Below are 21,108 nucleotides of genomic sequence, written 5' to 3' on the forward strand. Positions count from 1 at the left end.
GCTGTGCAGAATTTGGATGGTCTTGATGGGACACCCTGTATACACAAACACAAATAATTTATTAATACTTTTAAAGGCATGTCTTCATGCGTACGTTACGCACTGTCCTTCAGTGGTTTGCTGGAATTTCCGACCAAGTATATGGCTGACCAGAAATATTTTGAGCCAAGAAACATGCACTAAACGTAGGTCAGTCTTCAGAAGATCGGCTGATGAGGAATTCAGCAAAGGAGCTTGTGTTGCATCTCTGATTTTGTATGGTCTAGGTTGTGCAGGGGAGGGGGGGGGGGATAAAAAAGAAGGAAAGCAAAGGCATACAGCAAACAGGGGTCAGGGTGAGTAAGCCTATGTAGACATGCCTTAATACTATTTGGGGGGTAAATTTCAATTTTTTTTTTATTTTGAAACCAATGAGTGAGAAGAAGAGATAGATCATTCATTTTATTTGGCTTAAAATGACAAGTTTAAATTTTAAAGTGAGTTTTTTTTTTTTGTAATTTAAGTGTGGCAAAACCTGCCTAAAAAATCCAAAATGGTAGACGTTCCTAACCACATTTAAAAAGTATAGGCTACATTTTTGGGGGTCCTGACGAAACATAACAAGCTATTACTTTTTTTTATTTAAGAGATTCTAGGAATTTGTATTTTTTCTAAAATTTGATGTTTTTAAAATTAGCTGCCAAATAAAAAAAAGAGTTCTGATCTCTTTTATAGTTTTAAACTGTTCTGAATTTTTTTTTCCATTTTAGAAATTAACAAAAAAAATTAATTTCCAAATACAACAAAAGCATTTCCATTAATAAATCCAAAGTTGTAGAGTAAACGATAAAAAAATGTATAAAAATTAAAACTACAAATTGCTTTTAAAAAAGTTTTAAGAGGGAAACCCATTTCAAATCCTAATAGAAAATAATTTTGGTGATATAGACAAATAAAACACAAGTTTGTTATTATAAAATAAATTAGGCGATATTAAAACAAGCAGGTCATAATAACGGGGGGGGGGGGGGGGGGAGACAAAGAATAAACAACAATATCCACTGTTTTACAGTGGTAATGACTGGTCCCGTAACGTCATTTGGCTCATCTGGATTAAGCTCAACTCCTTTCATTCATTATAATTGCCGAAGTCTAAAAGAAAATGTTTCATGCGAAGGATAACTTTTTTTCTCTAAGGTTCATGAGAATGGCTGCGTTTTTACCAGAAATTGTAAGAGTTGCAGTAAAACTAACTAAATTGTGCAAGCCAAACCTGAACAGCACAAATTTAACATTAAAATCTAGATTGTTAATGTCCTTCTATGATCTTCCAAACTTTGATGCTCAGCTGCTGCTGCAGCTTCTATACGCAATCGCCTGAGATTTTCCTGAACCTCTCGTTCTTCTTCCTCATCAGCATCCCTAAGCCATTTCTATTAGTAAAAAAAATATATTATTTTTTTATACAGACAAGTGATTAATTTTTTCATACTATTTGAATATTACAATAACTGTCTTGACTGAAACAAACAATATAGCATTTTTAGTCATATTTTCACCCACAAACCATGAGCATTGTTTCATGCCGTATACACTGGATAGCCAGAAGAAAAGCTGTGGTATATTGTCCCTAAACTGGTACAGTGGAGAACTATGCAAGCCTCAAAATTTAGAGATTCTACAAATGGTTGGAATGTTACTTATGGTACCATAACAATAGAACCATTACTAGTTTGAATAGCCAAAACCTTGCAGCTGGTATTGACAATTTTTACAAAGTTTCTTTAATTAAGAATATTCTATAACAAGGCAAGTTTATTGAAATAAATTATGTCTCAATTATCACTGGTGAATCATTTTCAGTGCACAGTGGGACCTCCCTTAACAGACATCATTGTTAGCGGACATTTTTCTGATGCCTAGTTCCAGTGGAATAGGGCTTTAACCACTTTAAGATCAAGGATGCAATATTGCGTCCAAATGCCAGTAGAATAAATTCAAGCAAGAGTTCTCTGTTTCTTTTCCCCTCTTGTCAACATGGAGTAGCTTTGTTGTAACCTTATGAAACAAAGTTGTTCTTTTTATCTCCGTTTATTTCCATATTCCTATCAGTGATTTTTCCCTCAACATATGATGTATATCCTACTATGTACACGAAATAGAACAAATATGGTGAGGGTGAAAAGAGAACTCTATACTTTTGTACTTACTCTCTTATCCACTTATTAATCATACTGTTTTCCTTTCATTTTTTTCCCTCCTTTTTTTCTTTCTCCTTGTTTTCCTTTTTCTAATGTATGATGAGGTTTGGATAAGGTTACCATATTCATTGCCACTTTGTCAAATAGAGATAATCTGAATTTCTTGCCAATAGCTCGTAAGCGAAGGGGTTAATGTATCACTTCCTGTAAGGGGGCACTCTCGATAGCGGACAGTAAAATTAGGCAAACTCTTAATAATTTTTTCCCAAACTTTAATTTATTGGTTTTTGGTCATAAACCGAGAATTTATCATATTCAATTAAGATTATGGTTAATCCCAAGCTTGTGTTTATAAATATGATAAATCGTCAAGTATTAACTTAATTAACTGAACATAAACTGTGGTCCCAGATGCTGAATTTGAATGGTAATGTGTGTGTAATAACGTGATCATCACATATTCCCAAGAGATATTACGATCTGTCCAGGGAATTGGTTAGTGTTAGTAGACATCCATGCCCGAACTGGGATTCGAACCAGACCTGCACAGTAAAAAGCTAGCTACATAACCACTGGACTGCCGCTTGGCAGGTCCATGTTGGCCTTGTTGATAAATGTGGAGAAAGCCAACATTATAAGACTGATAATGTTATGAATGGTTATTTCTCTTCTTCACGTTTTTTTAAATATTTTATTTTAATTTAATTTTCATTGCAAAATATGTTTAGTGCATGCATCATGTACGGGTAAAAATAATTAATTGGTTTAATGAAGCTATCGAAAGGTTAGGAATTTTTCCATATTTATCAGACTTTCCAACTTTATTTACGAATTAAGGCATAATGGTTAGTAAAAGAAATATAGTGAAATTTAATTAAACTTTCTTTATCGACACAATTGGTAATTATGCACAACCACTGGTGAATCACTTTCACATGGTAACAAACCAATTGCGACCAAAGTCAAATGTCATCATATAAATGTGAAAGTCGGATAAACAAAGCTCCACTTTATATCATACCTCCCCATCAGCAAACAAAATTTATGGTCTCATGGGTGTCCGTTATTGAGAGGTACTACTGTACCTGCATATGCATTTATGCAAAATAACTTTTTATAAATCATTTGACAACTAATGGTAACTCTCAAAGCAAAAGAAGCAGAGATTTTCAATTTAATCTGCATTTATCAGAAGTGAAGCATAGTTTTCTTCATATATTCAGCACAATAGCATTTGTGACATGACTTTTTCTCAGCCCAATATATCAAAGAAATATACCTTTTCTCGATATATATTAAAAGTAGAAACTATAATAAAAGTTGACAAGTCAAAACAAAACTAAAACATAACTTTAAAATGTGGAAACTACATAAAAGAGCTGTTATACTTTGACAGTAGTCATTGAGTGAAAAAAGGCTTTCACGGAAGATGAGAAATAAAAGCAGGCTGTGGATTGGCAAAAAAAGAGCAGAGAAACAAGAAGCGATCAATTCAATGATTAATTAAAAGAAATTAAAAATCCTTATAGATAAATGCGCTCATAACAAAAAAAAAAAACTACTTCTGGAGCTTCTTTTCTCAGCTACTATATTCTTTTGCAGATTTTTTTATCTATGAGAAAGTTCATATACAAAAGAGATACACACACACACAAATGCAGCTCAGATGGAACTTGAACCGCAAAACTCTCTTAATATTAGAGATGGAGGATGATTTTTTGCTAGGCTAAGATATATGAAATTAACAGGCTTTCTGGACATTATGCCAAGATGCACAGGAAAACACAGCAAAAATTACGCTGTGTGTGTTTTAAGGGAAATAGGATTGTCTCTGATAGAATGGTAAGTGCACTTGCCCAGTATGCAAGAGGTACTGAGTTTGATTCCCGGTAGAGAGAACCAACACTTTTTTTCTGTGCATAATATCCGGAAAGCCTATTGACGCTTTATATCACTGCACACATGTAATTACAAACTGTGTGCATTTGGCACTGCCATCTAATGTTCAATATGCACTCTAGTTTTATGAAACAGTGAAGTATAAAGATATCCTGTGTACTTTTAATTAAAGCCCCCAATTGCATATTCGTTTCAGACTCGTTATCTGATTCACTCTCGATTACGAAAAAAATGTAACAGAAGGATAGTCAAAAAACACAATAAGCACAATGTGCACAAAAAGCACAAGCAAACTTGATATAATTTCAAAGCACTTACTTTCACTTCCTCTGCGTACATTTTCAAAGAAAATGAAAACTTGGTCCTAGTGCGAGTCCCTCTGAACATAAAGACTTCTTCTTCCTGTGGATCTTCATTAACAATGTGGGAGATACTGACATTTGATACACCTTGGCAAAAGCTCATTTCATTATTGCTCAGACCAACATCAACTTTTACAAGCATGTCCTCTACAAAGATGCAGCAAGAAAACAATTATTAAAACACGTACATAATACAATAATTTTATCCAATGAATTTTCAAAATTGAAGAAATTAATTTACACTTTTATAAAGGAAGAACACTTACTGTCCATGTCACCCATGACTCGTTTATACTGAATTCTAAATAGAAACGCTTCCAAGACAAATGCAACCACAATGTTTATAACCACCTGGAAAGGGAAAATCAATACTGAACATAATAGTTTTACCATTGTTAACTACTTTATAACGTAAATTGTACATTCAAACCACATTATAATGAGCTTCACGAAACAAAAATTTTGTGGTTTGCTGTATCCAAACTAATAAAACAACATAATATGGACTGGGACCAAAAGTTTCATTCATTATATCCAGGGTTAAACTAATGGTAAAACCTTGATTATCTGATGTAATTAAATAAAATCAGATTTTTGGAAAATAAAATATGCATACATTCATAAGACTGGTACTACTGTACTACAAATATATGGAAGGATATCAAATATCTCTAGTCTACATTCAACTGAGTGTATATGTTACAGTAAAAGCCTGAAGACAGGCAAAATCTAGGTCTTACCAGTAAAACTCCAAGGCGAAATAGTAAGACCTAGGTTTTACCAAGGCGAATTGGTAAAACCCTGAAATACGCTTGTAAAAAAAGTTTTCATTTCAAACTTTTACCAAGTCAAAGCATGTTTTTAATGAATAAATCAATCATCACGAACTCACTAGTTCCTTATTAATTAGCTAGCTGTAATACCTGGCACTACCTGGGTTTTCTTCAATTTCCGGGAGGATTGAAAAAGTGAAAAACCATTATAAAAAGGAATAAACTATTATATATAACACTGGCAGCATTAAAGAAGTGACAACCATTGTAAAGGCATATGCATGTTTGAAATTCATTGCTACGGAACCATGGTAAGCAAAGTAAACATTCCAAAAGTGATTGTTGAGGCCCATAAACCATTTTTGCCCGTTTTGGGCATTTGCCCTGCTCTGACAAACTTTTAAAGTAGCCTACTGTTCAATCCAGGCCCTATTTGGTATATATGCAAAATTTGGCGATGATGGATTTTAAATTGTACATTTGTATAGAGAACATACACACAGAGAAAATCAATTTTATATATATAGATAATTATTTAATAACTGATTAATGATAAACTAAATAAGTTAATCAACTGCCATGAACTTATTCGTTTTTGACACTAATTAAACAATTATTAGTTATTACTAATTATATAATTAATCTACTCTGACCATCAATGGCCAATTAGTTCATTGAAAACGGGTTTTAACTGTTCAAATTAATTAATTTTTTCTGAACAGTATATGAATTTTAAATTAATCACTAAATTAATGATAATTGGTCATTATTTTGTTAGCGTCAGGAAATATTGAGTTCTAGGTAGTTGATTAATTCAATAGTTGATTAAGTTATTATTAAATTATTATAATTGTTACGTAATTATAATTATTAATTAATTTATGAGAGTCAGGAACCAATAAGTTCATAATAGTTAATTTATCCATTAAAACATACTTTGACTTGGTAAAAGTTCAAAATGAAAATGTTTACAAACATATTTTGGGCTTATAATTATTAATTAATTTATGAGAGTCAGGAACCAATAAGTTCATAATAGTTAATTTATCCATTAAAAACATACTTTGACTTGGTAAAAGTTCAAAATGAAAATGTTTACAAACATATTTTGGGCTTTTACCAACTCGCCAACGGTAAAACCTCTGGCTTTTGCCATAACACACAGGCTGATAGTTGATAAGGTTTTCGCAGCCATCATTTGATGAATATTGTTTGTTTGGGTTCGAAGACCATCTAGAGAACTAACTCAAACGGACAACGGTCTTCGAACCTGAACAAACAATTTTCATACACAGGCTGTTTCACCATAATTGACCAAAAAAGAATATAAATTCTATGGTTCATTTTAAATTTCAATAAAAATATGAAAAATGATCAGCAGAGAAAACTGAATTCATCTATAGTTGAACCCCCCAAAAATCATTATTGGAGGAAATACAAAAATTAAAATTTGTATGTGGCTCCCAATCTAAAAAATATCAATTAGTAAATTTTGCACATTTCTCTATGAAACTCAAAGAATTTTATCCTGAAAATTTGGACCAAAATTTGCCAAGATATTAGTTTTTCCCATCTAAGGGACTAAGAAGAAAAGGAAAAAGGGAAACACAAAAAGAAATAAAATAAAACATCACTGAAAGAAAAAACTGAATTTTTCTGAATGAAAAGGATAAATTATGAATAATTATTTTAATGATTATTTCTTTACTGTCGACAATCATAAGATAGATCTTTCTAAAGGATTTTTTATGTGAAATACTAGTCCAGCATTTTTGCAAACATCAATTTATTGTTGTTCCCCCATTTCGCTTCTCAAAGGCTAAATTGATTTAGAAAATTTTTTCTTGAAAAGCGCCAAAAATTACGAGTTTTGATATCAATATATCAGCAAATTTTTATCCAAATTTTATGGGGTTAATTTATTTGAGTTTCATAGAGAAAGGCACAAAATTCACCAAGGCAAGTTAGGGGCAATATACAAATTTTACTTTTTGTATTTCCCCCAATAATGATTTTTTTGGGGGAGGGGTTCAACTATCACAGATAAATTCCGTGCTCTTTGCTGATCATTTTTCATATGTTTGTTGAGTTTTAAAATAAGCCATAGAATTTGTGTTATTTTTGGTCAATTCTGGTGAAACAGCCTGTAGACAATTTGGCTACCCTTTGCTAGGCAGATGTACTATAAAGTTGTTTAGCAATATTTTTTATGAATCTCAATATTCTTGCTACTCCAACCAAATAATGAATTTTTAAGTCGCTGCAAACTTCACTAATTATTGTCTTCCTGATAGTGTTAAGCTGAAACCAACATCTTGCATCATTTCGATCCATTCCTCCCTCATTAGTGCTCTAAAGGGTTTGTTGATACACGTGCCCAGAGGTTGAAGTTGGCTTGTAAGGCCATCAGGAATAACTGCCAGTTGGGTTTTTTTTTCCCAACTTCTTTGTTACATTTGTTAAGTGTGCCCTGAACTGACTAGCACCAGCACAGTGCTGCAAGTTATGAAGATTTGTGTAGAGGCATTGAGCAATTTGTTAATACAGTGGAACTTCGGTTAACGAGCAAAAATTTTGGATCGGTTAACGAGCAATGATTCACACTATGAGCAAAGATTTTGTGCTTCGTTTATTTATTTTCATGTTATTACAACTAAGCTGATGGATTCTATCTTTCGTCCACACATGTAATATTCTCTGGTCAGCGTGCCTCACTCGAAAAATTAACATACGCGTGAATGTGACTGTTTACGATACGAAACTAGATGTAGTATTGCAACCATATGTGTGAGTAGCTCATGAACAGGAGCAGCATTTGTCAAAGAGATTGTGTTCTTGGTGAAGACCATGGGGCTGGAGGTCCATGAGGATGCCATTCAAGAGCTAGTGGTAGAACATAGCCAGGAGATGATCACAGATGGAACTTCTTTGGAAGCAAGAGTTTATGGAGGGTATGTCGTCTGAGAAAGAGAGAAGTAAGAAGAGGTCCCTCATTTTTCAAATGAGATTAGGGAGATGTGTATAATATGGGAATCTGAGCAAAATTTGGTAGAAAAGCACTAATCAAATAAAACTAGCAAAGCGAGCAATAAATCTCTCCAATGACAATCCAATTTCTCACTTCCAAGAAATCCTAAGGAGGCAAAAGCAATTGTCATTGGATAAGTTTTTTTTCAAAGACAGGAAAAGAATAAGTTTGTGAACAACAGAGAGTCCATAAATTGTTCTAAACGATAGTCCTCTCTTGACTCCTCTAGAGAGAGTTTATTTGTATTCATTATTGTACTGTATGTTTATTTATGGTGTTATTATATTACATATATTTTATTGTAATATTATGTTATTATTGTGTTGGATTATTGATTTAATGCCGTTTTTATTATTAATTTTTATGTGAATGAATAATTGTGGAACAACTTATCAGAGTTTCCATTATTTCCTATGGGGAAGTTTGATTCGATAAATACAAGTAATTCAGATAACGAGCACATTCGTGGAACAAATTAAGCTTGTTAACCAAAGTTCCACTGAACTTATACTATCCATGCTTAAGAGCTACCTCCCCCTATTTTTGGGGCCAGATTTTCATCAAAAGAGGTTCCTTGTGTATATTAAAATATGATATATATATAAAAGAACAATTACCATAGTTGCAACATAGAATGACATAAAGTAGATTCTACTCCATTCTGAAACTGTATGCGCATAGCCATCCATAATTATGAACCAGTTATTGACGACCATCAGTTCAAACAATGTTACTATAAAAATTAGTAAGAAATTAATTTGATATGCAAAAAATAAAATAATAAAAATCATGGCAATTTAATACTTATAAAGAATTATTTATGCATTCAATAAGTGAAAACATCAAAAAAACGTTTTCATGTGATGGAAGTCCTAATATCAGATTTACAATGTAGAATGTTATTCCTAAAACTTGTATCCAATTTAATCACATTTAACATAGAAAAATTCTATAGCAGCTCATAAAATAACAATAAACACATACTATGAAATTTAACACTGCACATTCTTATTCCGCTTGAAAAATTAACTCTGTAAATATGAGTTCAAATTTAATTATTTGGGTTCTAAGAACATTCACATTCAGCTTGATAAAACTTGATATAACTTGATCAACTTGATTAAAGTAGAAAAATACACAAACCTTGGCTTGTAATGAAGTTTTCAAAATTATTCAAATAGTAATAGCCTTGTTCAGAATGGTAAAAATCTTCTACCGTGGTATTTCTGTGAAAAGAAAAAAAAAATATACATAAAATCTAACTCATCAAAACTAGAAAAACTGTGTACCAACAATAATTCTTATTACGGTAAATACATTCAAACGTCCAATTTAACATGACCATATTTTTCATAGAACTCGATGAACAATGAGTTGCACATCATATCGAATCACTGATGAAACCATTGAAATCCCTACACATGGAAGATTTCCTCACGTAAAGTAAATAAGCTGGGTCGGTGATAACAGGTCTCAACAAAAATACTGACAACCTATTTCAGGAAAGTGATACTTATTTTTAAGCTCATCTAATAAATATTCATAAGTTTCACTTAAAAATGAGAGCAAAAAGAAATCTATTGAATTTTTTTTTTAATCTTTAAAGTTATTTAATTGTAATTTTCATGGATATCATTAATGACATTCATGATATATAAAATCATGTTATGACTTGTAGTGAAAGCACATGCATGAATGAACGCCAGGGGATCTGCCACCAGACTTATCACGTTGCAGAGATCTCTTCCAGCCCAGCTTCGTGGCAGAGGCTGGAACAAAGAGAGTGCACCTAACAGTCTGAGTGTGTAGCTAGTGTTGTGTTTGATATTTCAGTGCTGCCATCTATAAAAATCTTCAAATTGTGAGTGAAGTGTAATGATTGAATATTTGTAACATTGTAGGCCTGTTGTTCTCTGTGGCGAGACTTTTTAACGGGGAGATCGGCTCGCATTCGCGCCTTGAAGTTGGAAACCACAGAAAACAAACTTCAGCCGACCACCACTGTGGTGCCGGTGGGGTTCGAACCAAAGCCTCCTAGAAATACAAGCCATAATGTATCACTCCGCTGAGGCTGTGTCGTCACAGTCCGGGTCCTCAGTGTGGCTATTTTGGATGTTTTTAACGAAGCATGCCATGTGCAGTTATCGTCATATTTTATTTGAATTCTTCAAGTTTTTTAGGTTTATTTTACTGTTTACTTATTGTTATACTGCTTTTTTATTTGTTGAAAACATTGGCGGGAGAAATTTTGTTTTAATAGTTGTAAAAAGGAGCCGAGAACTTCGATAATCATTTGACGACGGGCAAAAAAAAAGGTATGTAGTTATTTGTACACAATTCAGTCAATACATTTGAAATATTTATTTTTTCTGACTTTATTTTGCGTAATTAATTTGAAAGTAGATATGTTCGCTGCTATTTCATGTCGAAATTTTATTTCCTCCTGCATTGAGAGCAGTTTTTATCCACTTGTTTAATCATTGGAGCACATTTTTCAGATCTAATATATATAACCTTTTTTTTTAAATATTGAGTAAATCACATTTCTCAGGTCTGTAATTAAAAATACAAATATTAATGTGCTGAGTGATGTGAAATTCAATGAAGGGATAGGCTACTTCTTAAATAAATAATAAAATAGTTTGCAAATTCAACTTGCATTTTAAACCATTAAATTAAATGCGAGTCATCTCCCTGTGTAAGCATTTTTGCACTATTCAGGATATTTTATAATTCAATAATTTTTTTGCCTATATGCTGTATATTATAAATACTACACCTATAACATTTTACATTTTCTTGTAGGTGTCTCGGTGCTCCTTTGTTTGCAGTGGTAGGTCAAACTGCAAGGGGAAGCGAAAGACCAAATGGAACCCTTGTCGTACTGAGGAAGGCAAGGCAAAGTTACCAATTAAACGAAAGTCGCCAGAGGAAAGAAATAGTGAAATCAGTCTTGTGTGTCACTGTCTCACTCAATAATCATCTTGTAACCGAGTCTTATGAATGGTTCCTAGGAAAAAACTCAGTGTACTTCATGGTAAAATAAGTGAATTTATCATTTGTGTGCATGAATAGTTGGAACTGAGTTTTATCAAAGCTGCTCACTAATCTCCGGAAATGATATTATGGACATCAGTATTTTATTTCACCTATCCAGCTTCATATCGCTTTGTGAGGAATTCAAATAAACTGATACTACCCCATGCATATTACTTCAAGTATTGCTGCAAAAAGTAGGTGTCCTAGCGTAGCATACAGAATTCAAACGTGAAACATCTAACAGGAAAAGTGTTGAAGTTGTGAACTTCTTGAAATTGAGAAGTTAGTTGGTTTGATAATGGCCAAAATTTATGTAATTATTATTTTAAGCTTGGAACATTTTATAAGAAAGCTTCAATTAAAAGTTTGACATTAATACATTCACAAAGGTAAAATATTCAAGGTAAGTCTCTGTCATGACTATCAAAATAATATCTAACGTATTCCTGAATAATTACATAGAAACTAAAAATGATAACTTTAACGCCAAATACTCAATTAAGGAATATCGTACCTTTCAACATGGTGAAAACTATGCTCTAATAGAAATATTATTTAAAATACTATTTAACCATCGATTTATTCCAAACGTTTTTACACATGTTCTTGATTGTATGTGCTATCCTATGCAAAAAAATAAAATTTTACATTTCTTAGATGATTTTTTGTAAATTTTCAAAAAAAAATTACATTAAAACAGCTTGCATGCATGATAAATTACCATGACATCAATGTAATTGAATAGAAATTGATTAAAAATTTCTTTAAAAATAAAGGAAACTGTTCAGTTCATGAAATGAAGCAAAAGGTTGAGATTTCATCAACTTAATCTTATTTAAAATTAAATTTTAAATTCCAAAAATTTTTACAGTTAAAATTTAATTTTAAATAAGATTGCATCAATGAAATCTCAACCTTTTGCTTCATTTCATGAATTGAACAGTTTCCTTTATTTATATTCAATTACATTGACGTCATGCTATTTTATCATGCACGCAGGCTGTTTTAATGCATTTTTTTTTCTGAAAATTCACAAAACATTAAGTATCTAAGATATATAAAACTTTATACCAGCATAGGATAGCACATACAATCAAGAACATGTGTAAAAAAATTAAAATAAATTGATGGTTAAATAGTATTTTTAATGATATTTCTATTAGAGTGTAGTTCTCTCTCGCCATGTTAAAAGAACTCTTCATTTAAAAGAAACTTGTTTTATAGAAGCAATCTTAATTGCATTGAATAGTTTATTTTTTAAATTCGGAGTATTTTCAAAAAAGTAATAAAAGTGTGTGTGTGTGTGTGCATTCTGATTAGACGCATGAAAAATGTTTGCATTTTTCAGGAGGTGTCTTTTTAATTTTGAAACTTGATATTTAAAAAAATAATTGATCCCATATTAACATTTTATTTTCAGAATTTTAATTGAAAATATTTATTTCTAAGTGTTCATAATTGACCATTTAAAATTCAAAACTAAAATTTATTTTATAAATGAAATGAGTGCAACAAGAGTAAGACTTTTCATAATGTGAAATCCAATCAGAATTTTGAAATGTTGCGTTTTCGAAGTCCCTCTCATAGATTAATAAATTTGAACATTTACAAAAATTTTATGTTTAGAGCAACTAATTTCCCCTTGAATAAGAATAGTAGTAGAATGTAGTTCAGTGAATAAAAAATATTTTGATGACATTGTTGTAATTTTTATTTTTGTACATTGCGTGTATCCTTTTATTTTTGATACAAATTCTAGTAAGTCATATATAAATAAAAAAATGAAAAGTTGCTGAATGTCGAATATATTGCCTGATTTTTCAAAAATATTTGCTTGGGAACAAAAAACATCTAGAAATACGTGTTGGCAGAGAATCTGTGAAACCTATTTTTTTTATAATTATTAAATTACCTCTTTTTTATTATTCATTAATTTAACATTGTGTTCTCCGTATACCATACTAGGTAATAATTGTAATAACAAAAATTTAAATTCGTCCATTTTTCCTTTCAGTTGTCAAAAAATACATGTTGGTTGCGAGTTTCAAATGTGAAGCGTGTACGCGGTAGGACCCGGGTTGTGACGCCACGAAAACATGTTTCAGGCTTGTAGTATCTAGGAGGCTTTGTTCGAACCTGGATCCTCGCGATGCAAGTCCGTCACTATGACCACTCAACCACCACAGCAGCTTGAAAGCACATGCAAAGGTTGAGCAAATAAACACTATAAACAGCAAAACAGAATATCCCTTTTTAATATATGAACAGTCATAATATTATTTTACCAGTTGAAACAATAGAAATCTTATCCTTTTTATTTTCAATAGGGAAAAATAATTTTTCTAGATTGATGACCAATAATGATTAGTAACTACCAGGTTCATCTATTAGATAAGCATTTTTTAAATAAAAGTACTCTCCTTTATTAGTTTACTATTAATGCAATGCAGTACTGGGTTTTTTACTGTATGAAACTTAAGAATGACAGTCAGACTTCAGTACAATTAGATTCATTATTCTCATAGTAGTCTCAATATTTTCCCACCATTATGTGTGCAGAAAGATCATTTATCAATCTCCCCACAGCTGAAGGAAGCTGTTTCTTTTTTTTTATAATGATCAAGCAGGTGGTAGAATAATAATATCTACATATATACACACACCCCAAACTTCATGACACATACTTTACTTAATTGCATGTACTAACTTGCAGCAGTCTTTCAAACTATATGCAGAAAACAACTCCATTCCGATGATACCAAAGAAATAGTACAGAATCAACAGTACAAGGGCAACACTAATGAACCTGGGAAGTATAATAAACAGAGTACCCAGAACATCTCGATATCGCTTCTTCATTTTGAACAGCCTAAATAGAAAAAATAAAACCATAAATTAGAAAAATTAAAATGCTCTTCCAATGAAATTCTCTAATAGAAGTGTTGAAAGTAACAAAAATATTTTTAATTATGGCCGAAGAAATTTGCCCAGCATACGTGTGTGTGTGTGTGTGTGTGTGTGGAACTCCTTCATAGAAGTTGGTCAAAGAGAATTAAAAAAGAAGAGGACAAATCCATTTATTCAAAGCAATGTCGTCTTGCTTTTCTCGTCTCGATATTTTAGTTTTCGTATATTACCTATCTGAAAATAAAATGTCAAGAATCACTCTCTTTTGAACTACAATAGAACCTCTCTTATCCAGCCTAATTGGAACCTAAGATTGAAGGGAAGTCAGTTCAACGAAAACCCAATTAAATGAAGAAGATTGAAACCAGTGTGAAATTAACTAAGCCTACATAGGTATTGTATATTGAACTATCAGCAGGCTTGTCATTTGGGGGGGGGGGGGACACGCTTGCCCTCGTCTTTAAAAAATACACTAGGAATGGTATATATATATATATCAAAGGTATATGCATACATTGAGTATATGTTCTTTGCCCCTCCCCCCAGAAAAAGTTGAAATGATGGCCCTGACTGTCAGGTACAAAATAGCGATTGTATTACGCAAATACTATATAAAAATCTGGCAACCAAATTGCAATAAAAATATGGGGAGATTGTGTTCTGTATCGGCAATAAGGACATGGGGAGGAGGGAGAACATGTCTAATATTGTACCCCTTGGTTTTCAAGCGAAGTAAATGCTGGAACTTTGGGGGCCATTGTTTCAACTTGTCTTCATGAATTTTAGAGTGCTTTTACTGTACTATTTTCTGATTTTCTACAATATATATATATTTTTTTATTTTTAAAAAGTAATTACTAAAAAAATTTGAAAAAAAGTTTAATTATTAATCTCATATCCATTTCTTATTAGCTAGCTATTCATAGTGTCAATATGAGATATTTTTCAAAATATTTAAGGAAAGAAGATAAATTAAAAATAGCATCGTCAACATTTTTTACCTTAATAGCCTCAAAGGTCTGAGCACAATTATATAAGAAAATGGGAAATGAAACTGCTCTGCAATAAGTCCAGCCACGGCAACCAAAGTGATAAGGAAGTCGAATCTGTAAAACATATTCTTTTAAATGAACCTCCAAATGGAAAAACAAATATAAACACAATAAATTATAAAAAATGTTATGCAAATATATTATTTTTTAATCAGATTTGCATTCGGGACCAGGAACTGCTTTGCTTGTGACCTGGAATACATATCTCATACAAGATCAACTGGAAATATTTTTAACTATCACAATTTTTATACTTTTGAATGTTATAACTTACGTGTTCCAGTTTGAAGAAAAGTACTCTTGATATCCAAGCCCAAGAACTTTTACAAGTATTTCAATTATATAGACTATAGGAAAAAGTCAAAAATGAAATTACTTTCATATAAAAAAACTATCCTATGAGCTTTATATTTTTCTGTACATTATTTTTGTTCATGCACTCAACGGAAATATAGAATGGGGAGTACTTTGAATGAGACAAAAGTGATAAAATGCTTATGAGGATAAAATACAAAAAATGAAAAGATAGCTTCGCGAAAATAGAATATGAACATGAAGATAAAATTTACATACACATAAGAAACCCAGCTGATACCCATTCATACACTTGTACTTCTGGATGACCCGTATGAGCTGTGAAAAAAAAGTCATGAATCACAAAAATAAATTTCTTAAAATGAAAGTTTCATAAAATTACATCAATTTTTCATGGCTCATACATGCGCATTGTGTTAGAAGTTTTTTGATAATTTAATTCCTTTTCTTACAATAAACATTCCTCTTAATATTTTATATGTTTAAAACCTGTTTCTTCCGTATGCGATATGTTGTACACACCAATGGTGTATTCAGTGATTTTGTGAGTATGGAAGTATTTCACCGTGTGTGGCCATGCATACATACACACAGTCATTTACAATTCATTTTTGGCTCAATTGATGTCACAATTCACCATGTATAACATTTTTACTATTACTAAACTGAAAATCAATCAATACATACATTCAAATAATAACTTGATTATATTGTTTATTAACTTATATTGTTTCTCCCAAGAAAGTCTTGTGGGTTTATTACAATATAATAGTCTGAAAATATCAGGATTTAATTAAATTTTTGTTTTCACAGCTGAGGAGCTTATTTTCAAAAGAGAACATTTTTTTATATATAGAATTTTTGAATTCATATTTTAGTGATTTTTGAATCTTTGGGATAGTGATAGTGATAGGAACCGAGAGACACCCAGGCTCTGTCACACTCAGTGATATAAGCACATTGTCCCTGGGGACTCGGGTGCCTCCGGGGAAACCTAACCATTTATTGATCTTGAGAAAGATATATTACATACATGGGCAGGTGCCATTACGCTACTCGCCAGTAAACAAGTATAAAATTTGTAATCGAAAAATGGTGATTCTGTAAATAAATCACAATTGTAAATCACAGGTTATAAATCTCATAATAATCGTCATAATCGGGAATAGTTCTTGATAAAATTTGATCTGCTTCTCTTCAGGGATTTTCATTGGATCAGTAACTATCACATCAATGAAAGCTGTCAATCTACTGCTGGGTTGATCTAATCGCTGCACCGTGTAGTTTGATTTAGTCCAAAGACATTCGTCAGTAATTGCTGCCTGTATCCAGCTTTTCGATAAGCCAGCGTGGATCAAACTATTCTCGACTACTCAGGCTCCTCTTCTTCTTCCTCTTCTCTAAACAGATGTACGAGATCGCTGTCTGGGTGTAGTTGACGTCGTAGTCTAGTGGATCTCCTAACTGGCATAGGTGGCTCTCTATCTGGTTCTGGCTCCGGTACTGTAGTTCTGATATCCTCAGGGTGCTGCTCTAGAAAGCGGACCAGTTTACGTATTTTACTTTTCGAATCTTCCCGCTTCAGGATGCACTCAAGCCAAGGTATTCGCAGATGTTCAGCTGGCTCTCTGAAGTGGAAAGCCGTTGTCTTGGGGCATAGAGTTGCGTAGTGAAGAGGCGTGCCTATGGCCAAACATGAGCATTTATCACTGGGGATTGATTTGAACCTATGAAGGTTAGCCGGAAATGGACCATGGCCCGTTACGAACATAATCATCTCACGTGACCATTTATGGTTCCGAGGCATTACATGTCGCAGGATCCTATGAGTTGATCGACCAGGCTCTGCGTTGTCATCCCACCTCTGTTGCCATTTATTCATTAGATCCTTCCATAGGATTGCTTTGGCGTGTGATGCGGGAAGCAGCAGATCACCTGTAATGATTTCGCATTCGGTAGCTTCCTTCGCCGTGGTATCCGCCAATTCATTACCCCATTGGCCTATATGTGCTTTTACCCAAGAGAGGCTTATTCTGGTGTGATTGCAGAGAAGCTGTCTTATTGTCCTAGCCATTTCATGACTAGACTGAGGATTAGAGACCGCCAGTATGCTAGAGCGACTGTCAGATCTAATTAGGGCAGCTTTTCGATGTAAAGAAGCATCTAAGACTGCGTTGTAGATGGCGAAAAGCTCAGCCTGAAACACTGAGTTATCATCCTTTAGCTTGACCGACCATCGGGCTATTACTTGTTTACCTTTAGTCTTAACGTATGCTGCTCCAGTCCCTTTTTCCGACTTTGATCCATCCGTGTAGTATATAAGTGTGGATGACTGAAGCAGCTCACCTTCGTTTTCTGGTTCGTCAAAACGTATTTGGCTGTTCCGCAGCCCGACTGACGGGTGGGATGACCAACCCTTTATTTTTCGTTCATATGCCTGAGGATCCAATGTATTTTCCGTCGTTGAGACTGTCTTGCGGAGCTGGAGTAGGCGAGCCGACTTAGCTAGAAACTCCATTTTCAGGCTCAACGGAGGGAGGCCCAAGATAGTCTGGAGAGCATTTGTCGGGGTTGTACTATAAGCTCCTGAGTGTGTACAACAGGTATCCTCTCTGAATTGAGTTCAGTCTGTTTGAAAGCTGTACCTGAGGCGATGCACACCAGATTGACGCACCGTAAGCCATAGTTCGCTCTGCCACCGTCAAATAGAGGATTCTGCGCATTTCTTGATTAATGCCCCACTTTGCTCCGGCCATAAGTCGCATCTTCTGCAGGGTAGCAGCAACTTTATCCTTCATTTTCTGGATATGGGACTCCCATTTGAGATCTTGGCTAATGGAAACTCCTAGATACTGCAATACCGTAGTTCTTTTTATTGTCTTTCCCATCATCCAAATCGATGGGGGGCGCTTCTTTGAGATCCAGAGAAATCTCGTTTTGCTCGCCGACAGGCAAAGGCTATGGGATAATAACCAATTTGTGATGGATTGGAGCGCCTTTTCCGCTAGCTCTGCAGTTCCTTTGATCGTCTGGTGAGACGCAATAACAAGTATATCATCGGCAAAGGCCTGGACACGGATATTGGCTGGCCACTCCATTTTCAACAGCTCGTCGAGAACTAGATTCCATAAAAGAGGACCCGAGCACGACCCTTGTGGTGCTCCCTTTTGCAGATATTTAGTAGTCGATCCCGCGTCAGTCACAATCGCAGCTTGTCGATCGTGAAGAATGTCACACAAAATTGCCTTCAGCTGTGGAGGGACAGGCATTTCCACGATTCGGCGAAGGATAGATTCGTACCTTATGTTATCAAAGGCACTTTCAATGTCTAAAGATATGACGGCTACATCGTTTCCTTTGTCTCGCTGAGACTTAATTTCTACCATCATATCTTCCAAAGCCATCTCAGCTGATTTGCCTTGTCGGAACCCATACTGATGAATGTGCCACCAGTCAACCCTTTCCGTGTAATACATGATGCGCTGAACTATAATTCGCTCCAATATTTTACCAACAGAGGAGAGTAAAGATATTGGCCTATATGACCTCAAGTCATTGGGGTTACGGCCTCTTTTAAGAAATAAGAGGAGCTTTCCGATTTTAAAATGACTTGGGAAACATTCGATCGAGTAGCACTTGTTGAATAAGGTGTGTAGTAGATCTGGAAAGGATCTGTTGATTGCCTTGGTCATTCGATTATTCACTCTATCCAATCCAGGCGCCTTGTTATTGTCTAAATTGTCTATAATCCTTCTTATCTCTGATTTGGAAATTGGTCTATCACGATATCTAGGAGAGTCAGGATGTGCTGCTACCTTATGAGAATCTTGTGTGGATTGGGTTGAAGAGACTGGGACATCTGGATATATTGTTTGAAGTTGTCGGGTGGCCGCTTCTAGGATTGTCTCGTTACCTGTCTTCCCCATCATGACTTGGGGAAAAGATTTACTTTTCATTGTTGCTCGATAGTTGGTGCCGTAAACCACCGTTGCATCTTCACATGACTTTCTCCAAGACGCAGTCTTAGTTTTACGTACCATTTTTGTATACATCGCCCGGTGTTTACAAAACATCGCCCGCAACCTGGGTTTGTCCTCTTCCGATGCCTTCTGGAAACGCCTCTTCAAGGCTCTTGAATGTTTCCTTTCGATTTCTAACTCTCTGTTCCACCACTTCGACTGATTCTTTTTGTCATTGACTCTGTCATTGGTCTCGGCTGCAAGAAGTGTCCGGTCACTCGCCGTCGTCAGTACTTGGAACAAGGATTTCGTCGCTTTCTCCAGGTCTTGTGAAGTATAACACCTCTTAATATTAGCTATTTGGTCTGGGATGCAATTTTTAAGATATCCTGTAAAGTTTTGGAGCCTTCTTTGTGTGGTGCGATAGCTTCTTCTTGTCGTAGTCATGGTAGTCGTTTTTATAGACATATGGATATAAGAATGACTACTCTGTGTCGTCTCCTCCCCTACGTACCACTCTATATTTTGTGCCAGCACTGGAGAGTTGGTCAGGGTTAAGTCGGGCCATCCATAGCTTCCTGTGTGGCCATATGTGGGTGTCTTATTATCGGCGTTCAACAAAATTAAATCTTTCGCCAGAATGAGATCTAGTATCATTTGACCTCTTTCATTATCATCATCATAACCCCATAGACTATTATGGCCGTTCCAATCAGAAGATATAATGATTCTATGTTTTGAGTTCTTCGTGATCATTTCCTCCATTTCTTGTATGACCTCGTATAAGTTCTTGTAAGGGGACGAGTAAGAACTTATTAGGACAAGTTCTTCTCCATCCACATGTAATTGAATTGCCACTGAATTTTCCTTGGTTTCCAAAGGTATTTACAGGTATTCCTAATGACAATTGCAGCCTTACCGTTTTGCGATAACCACCGCGGCCAGCTTGTCGGAAGACCCTTTAGCTCATAGCCATGCTCCGTGCGCCAAACCCATGGTTCTTGTATCATCATAATATCGATATTTTGACCATTTGCTGTTACTTCGAGTAAGTAGCTGGCCGCCTTGGCTCGATCAAGATTTATTTGAATGATATTGATGTCCATTAGAAGCATCAAAAGTGTTTCACTTGGTATTACAAGTCTTGTGAGAGACACTGTTTTTCACATTTAGCAACTCCGACTCCCGGCCACTAGGCCACGCCGGCCACACACTAACAGGTGTGAGGAGCATTTTAGGCCCATTACCTTATGATTGATGTCCATTGCCGTCTGATGTGCCATGTTCATCATCCAACAGTTGATACACCGCCGTGCCTTGCATCCCGTCTGCCCATATTCAGTGGAAATATATGGGTTGGAATGACGCCACTGGTTTTCTTGGCACCGCCAGTGCGCCTCTCTCTGAATGTGGCTGAATCCAGTCTGCACCGACCTACGATCCGGCATTACATTGGTAGACCCACAAAAATTATAATAACGGTATCGATGATTCTTTGATGGCTTTGTTTTTGCCATAGTCCTATTAGCATGGTGACTCTCACTTCGAAGTTTGGTGGATAATGACCTTCTACTACTGGTGAGAGTATCATTCA

The 21,108-nt window shown here is 34.5% G+C and overlaps 1 protein-coding gene across 1 annotated transcript in view; it reads right to left on the minus strand.

Annotated features, from left to right (window-relative positions):
- Positions 1-403: 403 nt before the first annotated feature.
- LOC149077185 (two pore calcium channel protein 1-like) overlaps positions 404-21,108 on the minus strand; it is a 36,088-nt gene continuing 15,383 nt past the window's right edge. Inside the window, exons 16-24 of the mRNA XM_089244926.1 lie at positions 15,814-15,873; positions 15,515-15,587; positions 15,190-15,294; positions 13,989-14,150; positions 9,386-9,468; positions 8,860-8,975; positions 4,708-4,792; positions 4,398-4,588; positions 404-1,412 (exon numbers count right to left, since the gene is read on the minus strand). Of these exons, the coding sequence (XP_089101052.1) occupies positions 1,281-1,412; positions 4,398-4,588; positions 4,708-4,792; positions 8,860-8,975; positions 9,386-9,468; positions 13,989-14,150; positions 15,190-15,294; positions 15,515-15,587; positions 15,814-15,873 (1,007 nt within the window). The 3' untranslated portion in view covers positions 404-1,280. The remainder of the gene's footprint in view (positions 1,413-4,397; positions 4,589-4,707; positions 4,793-8,859; positions 8,976-9,385; positions 9,469-13,988; positions 14,151-15,189; positions 15,295-15,514; positions 15,588-15,813; positions 15,874-21,108) is intronic.

The sequence above is a fragment of the Pholcus phalangioides genome, unplaced genomic scaffold (genome assembly GCF_987345545.1).
Source record: "Pholcus phalangioides strain wild (caught in Gottingen) unplaced genomic scaffold, Ppha-v1.0 ptg000015l_1, whole genome shotgun sequence".
Taxonomy (NCBI): domain Eukaryota; kingdom Metazoa; phylum Arthropoda; class Arachnida; order Araneae; family Pholcidae; genus Pholcus; species Pholcus phalangioides.